Source organism: Patiria miniata, unplaced genomic scaffold, assembly GCF_015706575.1.
Source record: "Patiria miniata isolate m_02_andy unplaced genomic scaffold, ASM1570657v1 HiC_scaffold_8, whole genome shotgun sequence".
Classification (NCBI taxonomy): domain Eukaryota; kingdom Metazoa; phylum Echinodermata; class Asteroidea; order Valvatida; family Asterinidae; genus Patiria; species Patiria miniata.
This window is the reverse complement of record NW_024037075.1, coordinates 7,988,349-7,999,176: the sequence shown is the minus strand read 5'-3', so window position 1 is coordinate 7,999,176 and position 10,828 is coordinate 7,988,349. Positions and strand designations below refer to the sequence as shown.

General features: G+C 39.9%; 1 protein-coding gene across 2 annotated transcripts in view; it reads right to left on the bottom strand.

Annotated features, from left to right (window-relative positions):
- Nucleotides 1-4,884: 4,884 nt before the first annotated feature.
- LOC119719831 (60 kDa heat shock protein, mitochondrial-like) overlaps nt 4,885-10,828 on the bottom strand; it is a 32,645-nt gene continuing 26,701 nt past the window's right edge. Inside the window, exons 8-10 of one of the 2 annotated variants that reach the window (XM_038189327.1) lie at nt 9,087-9,261; nt 8,380-8,558; nt 4,885-6,339 (exon numbers count right to left, since the gene is read on the bottom strand). In XM_038189327.1, the coding sequence (XP_038045255.1) occupies nt 6,172-6,339; nt 8,380-8,558; nt 9,087-9,261 (522 nt within the window). In that variant the 3' untranslated portion in view covers nt 4,885-6,171. The remainder of the gene's footprint in view (nt 6,340-8,379; nt 8,559-9,086; nt 9,262-10,828) is intronic. The other variant, XM_038189326.1, reaches the window with a different exon arrangement.

Here is a 10,828-nt window from a genome sequence, read left to right as displayed (position 1 = left end):
AGGGGCGCCAAGATCGCCAGATCTTACCCCCTCTGTTTTTTTTCTTGGGGGTAGGCCTACCTGAAGGACCGGGTGTACTGCATTGTGCCAAACACCGTGCGGGAAAGTTCGCCAACAAATTACTGTTGAAATCCAAGCCCTCAGAAGAACACGGATGGTCCGCAGAGCTATTGCAGACATGTCACGGGCACAATGCATTGATCTGAATGACAGACAGGTGAACTAAGGTCGAGCAGCAGGACAGTGAAAATGCGAACCTTATCTGTAATTCAGATTCAAGTTCAATAAATGTTATTCCATTTAATTGATGTCCTGTTCTGCCATTCCTTTTATTTCCTTCATTGTCCAGATGCCCATAGTTGTCATTGAGTCGATAGCAAAAGGCTTATTCTGAACATTGTGTTGGTACAGTGTTTTCAGTTGGGTAGTCACAAAGGAAGGCCTCTTTTCATTGTCTGAATATCAGTGAAATTATACTGACTGTCTTCAATATCCAGACCGAATGTTGGATGAAGAGAAACAAAACTAGTTACTTTTCCCGTTTTTGTGGGAGACAAGAACTTATAAAAAGGAACATTTATTTTTTACTCTCCCTAGATACTAGGGGAATAAAATCCAAATCCAGTCTTGTAGCAAGACTACGTGATTCCAACCGACTCCAGCATCCTCCAGATCGAGAAGGGACATAGTTTCAGTTACGTTCAATTCTCATCACTGGTTTTCACACAAAATTAAAAACGCTTCTTCATGGGCAAACTTACCATCTTGTACACACTATTTTTTTAATCAAATTATTATCTTAAGTTCGAAGTAAAGTGCTATTAGTCCCTGGGATAGGGCCATTTAACCGAAAATGTTTATGATTAATCTTAATATTATTTTCTGTTGTAGGGTACCTTGGGACATCCGAAAATGGGGCTCTTGCACAGCCGGTATTTTTGCCTTCCAGCTCCAAAAAACAAGAAAAAATATGGTTGGTCCGTATTCGTGATCCCAGGGCATATATTGCTTTGCGGACACCCCCCCCCCCCCCAATCCTGTGACTTTGCCCTGATTGGGGACAGAAATGAGTTTGAAACTCACACTTATTCCAAAGATACACACTTTCTTTAGGCCCCTATAATTTAAAAACTGCCTGAGACCACAAGCTTTAATTTAAGTGGTAGATAAGCTTTCTGTCTTGAAAATTGGGCTCGCTATGGCCATTTTTGCTTCCCCTACCCCTAAATCACTCAAAGCGGCTTTATAGTGGGTGGCATAGCAAACCTATTGTGCATTTTATGATAACAGTGCCAAATTTGGTACGGAGATAGACCAATATCATATCAACAAATGTGGATATTGGAGCATCGCAGATCTGGCCCTTGATGGCTGTGGGAGCCATCATTTTAAAAGTACTGAGTCATGCTGAGACAGCACTATTTTGTAATGCGTTTTCTCGTGCAATATTGAGGCTAACATGGTTTTCTGCCTTTTTTCTACACGCTTGGATGCGAAACAGGCATAAACAATGGATTTTCTTTCAATACGTCATTGAAAAAAAAACCTTAATAATGCCTGCCAGCTGTCAGGCCTGGCTACACCTGCAAGAATTGTACTTCACTGTAATGTAGAATACAGATGTATATGTAGACCTACACAAAGTTAGTTGGGAATTCAAGTTCTGACTCGCCAAAAATGACGTCCTGGCAATGTTTCAAGAAGACCTTCCAGTAACATAGCAGGAATGGGCCTGGCAGAAAGCTTGCCCCACAAATAAAAATCAACTGATTTTAGTCACAAAAAATGCTGAATCATCATTTTTTTAAAAATGCAATTCTGTTTCAAGCTTTGGTGAACAAAAAAAATTCTAGGTAATTTTTATCACTGTCAACCTTAGTTTCCCTATACAGACATGCTTGTAAAATTCAGCGATGGTGATTCCTTGTTATTTATGGGGTGTCGATCGAGGAACAAGCTGGTTAAAAGTTGGAGGGGTGGGGGGGGGGGGTTTGGACTGTCAACAATATCTATGCACATTCCAAATATGCTGCATTTGTTGTCTATTATTTACAAATAAGTGAAAATATGGCATGGGAACACCATTTAGAGAAAACTTACGGAGCACATAACAATATACATTTGCTAAAAGAAAAGGCCTATATATGCACTGGGATAATTTTTTTCGGGAAGGGGGCCAGAACATGAACCCGCCTCCCCCCCCCCCCCCACGATACTCCCTCCCCCGGGGCCATGTCCCACTTTCCCGGATTGGTTTGTACATGTATTTCATTAATTACACGTTTTTAGTGCAGTCCGGGCATGTTGGTCAGTGACAGGTCCAACTTAATGAAGTCTTACAGCTACAGACACTTTTTGAAATTGCTTCCACACAACGAAATAAGCAAAACGAATACAACCAATGAATTATGATATTTTAGTTGGTTTGGGAAAAACAGATGACAAAATGTGGCATAGTAGTGAGCCCCTGCAAACTGACCTCCCCCAACGGTGGATTAAAGGGGGAGGGGGAGGGCAACGGGGCCATGCCCCCCCCTTTGTTTTTAGTTACGTCGCTCAAAAAGGCAGCTATTGCGTACACCGCCCACAAAACTCAACCAAAACAATAAATATGTAACCCCCTCCCCTTGCTTTCTATATTAAAACACAATTTTTTTGGGGGGGGGATGTAGTCGAAGAAAAAATGTGTCCAAAAATGTCCGCCCCAAATTTAATGTGAAAAACATGGGGAGGAGGTGCACATTTATTGTTTTTGTTGAGTTTTGTGGGTGGTGTATGCAACAGCTGCCTTTTTAGCGACGTTACTAAAAAAAAGAGGGGCATGGCCCTGTTGCCCCCCCCCTCCCCCTTTAATTCGCCGTTGGGGGAGGTCAGTTTGTGGAGGCTCACCCCCACTATGCCACTTTTTGTCATCCGTTTTTTTCCAAACCAACAGAAATGTTATATCTCTAATTCATTGGTATCATTTTGCTTATTTTGTTGTGTGGAAGCAATTTCAAAAAGTTTCTATAGCTATATAAGACTTCATTAAGTTGGACCCGTTTACCAACATGCCCGGGCTGCACTAAAAACGTGTAATGAATTAAATACATGCACAAACAAATCCATTTTCTATGGACAGATTGGACACGTTCGGGAATGTGGGGCATTGGCCCGGGGGGGGGGGGGGGGGGAGGATCGTGGGGGGGGGGGGGGGGGAGGTGGGTTCATGTTCGGCCCCCACCTGAAAAAAGTATCCCAGTGCGTATATATAGGCCTGTTCTTAATAGCAAAGAAAACGATTACGAAACAGTGCTGACTCAGCATGACTCAGTACTTTTGAAATGATGGCTCCCACAGCCCTCAAGGGCCAGATCTGCGATGCTCCAATATCCACATTTGTTGATATGATATTGGTCTATCTCCGTACCAAATTTGGCACTGTTATCATAAAATGCACAATAGGTTTGCTATGCCACCCACTATACAGCCGTTTTGAGTGATTTAGGGGTAGGGGAATCAAAAATGGCCATAGCGAGCCCAATTTTCAAGACAGAAAGCTTATCTACCACTTAAATTAAAGTTTGTGGTCTCAGGCAGTTTTTAAATTATAAAGAAAGTGTGTATCTTTGGTATAAGTGTGATTTTCAAACTCATTTCTGTCCCCAAACAGGGCAAAGTCACAGGATTTGGGGGGTGTCCGCAAAGCAATATTTGCCCTGGGAACACGAATACGGATAAACTTGGAACGAACCATATTTTGTCTTGTTCATCCATCCTATCAGGATCGTAAAAAGTGCAAACAGGTCACGACGGGACCATTTTTGAGAGAGCAGAGGCCCAAAATATGTTAGCCGTTTCTCAAAAAATTAGCTCCCAAAATATCAGTTTGGAGCTGGAAGGCAAAAATACCGGCTGTGCAAGAGCACCATTTTTGGATGTCCCAAGGTACCAGAAAATATTAAGATTAATCATAAAATTTTGCGATTAAATGGCCCTATCCCAGGGACTATTATTATGTATGGCACAGTGCCGGCGTGGCAAGGAATTCTGCCCCCCCCCCCGCACAACGGTCCGGTGGGACAGAATTCCCTAGAGAAACGTGCCCCGCCCATAATCTTTACTAGTGGTTCTATTTTTTTCTGATACTCGTAATGTTTCCTGACCAACGGGAGTGATTTGTCTTTCCTTTTCTATTATTTTTTGCTATCTAGCAAATATCGCGTGGAAGCTGCGTAAAATGAGTGGGGAAAAAAGTAGCTCCAGCGACTGTCGCGCGTGGGTGACCTCATCCTTGGGGGACATGTTCTCCGTTGGAGACAATAAAACATAATAACCTAGGATTAACTGTCTTGGCCGGGAGGCGTAATTTTTTTTCCTACGAGGGTTAGGGCAATGTCATGAATAATTCAGTTTTTCCTTTGAATCATTGCAAGACTTAGGTTCTCGTTCTATTTTCCCCTTAATTTAAAATTATCTCAGTGATAAATTTGGAGAAGAAAAATAGCTGATGAAAATGAGCAGCGACGACGTGGATTCGAACCAGGGATCTTTGTATCCATAGCTATCCACTAGGCTACTGTGTGGTAGCTCGACGAAGACCGTTCTTTAAAATGCTTTAATGTATTGTAACTAGTTGAGTAACTAACAACAATGCTGTTGATGTCATTGTCCGTTCTCATGGATAAACATGAATTATTCATGACATTGCCCCTAACCCTGCTAGGAATAAAAATTACGCGGCCGGGAGAGGGAGAATTTCAGACATCACTACAATGTGTGCACTTTTCTAAATAAAGTTTCGGTCATCATCCATGATAAATACAAGTACGTGTACATGTATGCACACACACAAACACCCATGTCTACGTCATAAAAAAAATAGAACGCAAAATACATGAGTGATACTGAAACTTGAAAATTGTGTTTTATGGTATTTATTACCAAATATGGAAAACATTACCATGCCGGTGGTTTTGTATTCAAAATAGGTACTTTTTTAATGGTGTCTGTGACTGGCATACCGAATCCCCTTGAAACAAAGTATAATTATGAGTGATTCTCACTGAAGAATTCTTAACTTTGACATTCATGATATTCAACCATGTTAATTTAAGGAAGTTTCCCTTTTTGAGAAACAAATTATGCAACTGGCTAACAGCATGATACAAATGTACATGGACAACGGTGTAAAAAAATGTACCTCTCTACAAGTTTGTACACACAAAATCCTAACTTTGATTCAAATAAATGCCAAAGTACAATATAAAGACTTGCAGTATCCTCCATTTTATAAAGAAATGAATACAATATATCTTAATTTGTCAAAGCATAATTGGGAAAAAGTTCACCTATCTAGTGGTACAATTACAAGTTTATTGAAGAAAAAGTGTGCAGTTATCCGCAATTTTGATGACATAATAAAACAAAAGATCAGAATCAATTTGTCTAAACTATACAATGTACATCCAGGCAACAAGTTAAAATGAAGCCTAAGATACCATTCACTTTGATACCAATTTGCTTAATTAAAACCGATCTTTCCAAACCTAATTAATAGAAATTTGAAACCAGATTACTTGAAATGTTGAAACTTTTGAAAATAGTTTTAGTGTTAAAATTTGTATTATTCAATTTACTCTGGCAATGTTTCTGATAGATATGTGCCACCACCCCAACATCATATAATCCCATTCCTCCATGAACTGGGACTGGAATTTAACATGAGGCCTTCTGTCTTGATACATGTACCAAAGCAAGCCCAGTAAATACAAAAAGCCTCATAATTTGGAAGTTGCTGACGAGGAACAAGGGACTCAATTTCTTTTCATATCTCAAAGGGTAAGACCAAGTTAAAATAATGACTCATCCACTCATATTATTGTGATTGATAACTCCCCATAATTTCAACAGTTACAACAGCTGGAATCATTATCATTTGGACTATTCAATAAACATCCAGTATAGTTTAATAGTCAGGCTAATTATTGAAACAAAAAAAATCATATCTGTATTTAGCAGTTTGAAATTACACGAGACAGACCAACAAATCTTTGAATATCTTCAATCACTCACATGTAGCCAAGAAGAGAGACATTGACAAACATGGACCACTATTGATTTATAGTACATTCTATGTAAAAGCCAAAGGATCTATTAAATATGTTATAACAGTTCCTAATGAATAGGTGCTTACATACCCATACCACCCATACCACCCATTCCCCCCATGCCACCCATACCACCCATTCCACCCATATCAGGCATCTTGTCGTCTTTAGGGATTTCTGTAACGATAGCTTCTGATGTGGATAGCAGCGACGCCACACCCGCTGCATCAACTAGGGCTGTTCTCACAACCTAAATCAAAGGATGAAACATGGACAGTCATTCAGCAGTTGTAAACTATCTACACATCATCAGACACCATGCACTCAAGCTTGGGTTGAAATGAATTCAGTTGAAGTCTATGGGAAATGAACATGAATCTATAACTAGCTGGCTCAGTACTCATTCTATGGCATTCCAAATGTCTTTCTACCAAAGAGCAATAAAGTCAACATGACACTGATTGGTGCCACTCACTTCATTTGTAAAACCGAGTTTTTGCCTGCACTGCGACAAGTGCTTGGGCGGGCATATTTCACTCAATCAGATAGTACTTGCATGGTTTTTGTCAAGCCCGCTTATTTTTTGTTACGTTATGCAGTTTCAACCTCATATGAATAGGAAACTCTACCTTGAACTATAAGTTTTGCCTTGTTAGGTCTTTTCATCCTTTTTTTTAAACACTATACACATGCATCCCTGGTGAAGAGCAGTGGTGAGTGAAGACAGGGGTGGAACAAACAATCTCACATGAAAAGTTCATGAGTGAAATCTTTACAGTTCTCTTGACATTGGTTGTGTATGTGTGTTTTTGCATTAAGAGTTGTGTAAATTTGTTCAATATTGGGTTTTACCTTTTACAACTTCTTGAAATTATTGTTTGCTAAGCAGTGATGTAGTGCCTTGATGCTGGGCCTTGGCCTTAAGGCTGCCTTAAGGCTGGATTTTAGGGCCTTGGCCTCGAGGCTTGAGGGCAAAAGCCTTGGCCTTAGCCTTGAGGGTTCAGGGCCTTGCAATTTTGAGTCAAGGCTCTTCAAGGCCCATAGATTTTTGCATTTTCCAGATAAATCTGTTCGAAATTTTGCTGTTACCATTTTAATCGTATTACCATGGAGGAGGGAAGCACCCTATAGATTTGTGTGTTGGGCACACTTCCACTTTTGTAGCATCACATTTTGTTACCATTGTAGTAGATTTGCTGCAAAAATATTCCGTACACTTGTGGGGCTAATGAGATGATCACTTTAATTGCATATAACTATGGAATAGATCTGATTGGTTGTATATGTCTACCTGATATTAAAAGTGCTAAAGATTTGCATGTATCTGTTTTAGATAATGCTGATATTTCTGACCATGTTGGGCCAGTAAATAAAAATTTCCCAAATCATTTTCTTGGATCTCCCTTTTGTTACACTTGGGAGAATTGTGTGTCAATATAGAAGTAAATCATTATTTTGTTTAGTTAAACCATATTGAAGACCTGAACTTATACTTTAATAGATACAGTGCAGTCATAAAACGGTGTAGGCCTATGCGAGCATGTTGATTGCAATAAAAGAAATGTTGTTCTTCGTAACGAGCAATTCGTGATGATATGGGCGGATCTAGGGGGGCCAAAAGGGGCCATGCCCCCCCCCCCCAAAAAAAACACGAAACCATTTTTTTTAATGTGATGTCGTAATAAAGGCAGGCAATGAGTACACCGCCATCTTTTCCTAAAAAAAACATTGGTTAAAATGGTCAGAAATTGCCTCAAATCGCACCACAGAGCATCTCGAATCCAACAATTTTTCGGGGCCCTTAAGCGGGCCCCGAAGCCCAAGCCGTAATTTTTTGACCCACTTTTTTTTGGGGGGGGGGGGCCAAAATTTCTTTGCCCCCCCCCCAAAAAAATTGTGTTCTGGATCTGCCCTTGCGTGATGATGTGTCACTCATGTGACTATAATTAGTTCTATATCAGTGGTCATTTCATAAAACAGGGCCTTGGCCTTGGCCTTGAGGGTTAAGCCTTGGCCTCGAGGCTTGAGGGTCAAAGCCTTGGCCTTGGCCTTGAATGTCAAAGCCTTGGCCTTGAGGGTCAAAGCCTTTGCTCCAACACTGATGCTAAGTGCCCTCAGCAACTTAAGTAGAAAAACACTTCACAAGCTTGTTCAGATAAGACGGTTGTCTCCAAAGGCCTGCGCTATTTTTCTAGCAAGGTTTCATCTGGTGGAGGGTAGTTACTACTCTACTGCTATCTTAGAGTTTCCAAAATAAATGTTAAGATTGGACTAAATAAGATGTGCTTACCTTTGTAGGGTCAATTATACCAGCCTTGACCATGTCTACATATTGGCCATTCATTGCATCATAGCCTACCTCCGTCTCTGAGGTCATGATTTTAGCAACTACTAATTGCCCCTCAACGCCTGCATTGTTGGCCAGCTGGGTACATGGCATCTGTAGTGCTTTGCGAATGATGCTTACTCCTGTTACAGCAATGAAATAAAATACACAATAGATAACACTAAATTCTAGAAGTTGCGGTATATATAGACTTCAATAAATTCCTACTAAACCTGTTGAAAGCCATAACATAGATCATAACTTTCCTGCAGTAACACCATTGAGTTAGAGGATTGCGTCATCTATACTGTAATGTAATAGGTCAAGTAAGAGCATCTGTATTTCATCCGAGATATGAATTCAAATCAATATGAATTCAAAGGCCATTATGAGACTGTGCATGGGCTTTTGTACTGAAGATCAATTACAGAAAGTGGTTTTCACAAACAGTATTGATATTTGTAGGTTTCAATTAGCTTCGGAACAAAGTACCAGAGTACACTACTCAATAATACACCGGACTTCCCAACATACCCATAAACTTTGAGAAATTAAAAGCCATTAAGAACCACAGTTCATTGATCTTGGTTTTAATGCAATGGGTTAGGTATAAACCTGATATGCATCCACTGTAGTGTGGACTTGTGGTGTATACCTAGATCCTAACTTACCTGTAGCTTGGTCGTTATTGGGTGTTTGGAGATCATCTAATGATGGTATACATCTGAGTAATGCTACCCCACCTCCAGGTACTATCCCCTCCTCCACCGCTGCCCTGGTGGCATTCAATGCATCATTCACACGGTCCTTCTTCTCATTTACTTCTATATCACTTGAGCCACCAATCTGAAAACGAAAGTAATATCGGGTATTTTACCAGAGTGTGAAATAAGACACAAAAACTGCTCATACAAAAATAAATGGCATGGCATCAATTATTTTGAGCTGTTATATGCACTTAGAATGCATTCAAGTTACATAAGTTCGGACAGACATGGTTAATGTCGGATACCCAACTCCATCTTTCACCCTCTAGTTGAAATGATGAAACTGGCATATGGCAAAAATTCGGAAAATAGGCCGAACAATAATACGTGTCCGAAATCTGGGCCGCGCTGCAGTTACACACATGTACACTGTACATGCATGTACAATACACTTCATGCCCAATTTCCGGACACCAACTCCTGATTTATTTTCGATTCAAACATAATTTTACGATGAAAAAAAAAAAATGATCAGTGTTTTCATTGCATAAAACGCCTGAATTACAGTTAGAGTAATGGAGTCATCAACAAAGAAGTTCACTTCTTACTTGAGAAAGTCAAGGAAAAAGTCCGAAAGACAAGGGCACTGTTCATGGTGCTTCAATCATGTCAATCGTGATTCAACCACAAAACTCCACTACTCCACTTGCATTGGTATGTGGGAAAAATCAGGCATTATCGTCTATCTCTTCCAACAAATGCCAGTGAAATGTTTCGCTAATGCTCTCTTCGCTATCCTCGAGATAATCATCATCATTTTTAAAGCATTGCATTTTGAACAACTAAATCTGAAACCGCCGAAAATCGCACAACATAATGATTTTATCCACTGGATCGTTCACGAGGCTACCCATTCCCGACCGGCCATGTGCAGACGGTACGGTGCGGTACGTACGCCGATAACATTGCATCTTTGCACGCACGTGCGACACAGTGATTTTTCCATGTCACCTGTCAATGTTTAACCTTTTGTCCAGCCGGAAAAGGCTCCTATCAGTGTTATGGCCTGTGTTTCTACCGTTGAAACACTCCAATAACGACTGGTGAAAGAGATTAAAACTACGTTTGCGATGATTTTAACGTGCCATTTCCATCGACTTTTCTTCGAAATTATGATTGAAATAAAATGACATTTTGTGAAAAAATCGTTACACAAAATCAAATTTTGTGGGACACAAAGAAAATCTGAAATTTCGTTGGAAAATTCAAAAAGTCAGATTTCCGATTAAAATCGGAAAAGTTTCATCTCTGCATTCTATTTCTTTGCAACGGTTTACATGACATGTATATTTCCAATGTTTATGAGCGACCACTGAATTGAACCCATGGAATACAGAACTCATGTACCCCACGTACATCACTTATGATTTTTTTCCATGACTTTTGAATAATATCATTATCTCCTCTGCATTACAGTTAAACTAATCGACCATTAGCATCTGTCTGTGTACAAGAGTCTAAACAAACAAATGTGGTCATGCCAAAAAGACTTCATTATCAAACAATTGAATTCTTAACGATTTGTTTGTTGTGATACAATCAATGAGTTTTGTACACCCTTGAGATAACGGCTTTGCCTCAGTATGAACATTTAGATATGACTTTTACCTCTTTTATGGGGCCCTTCACAGTTACAAAAACCCCAA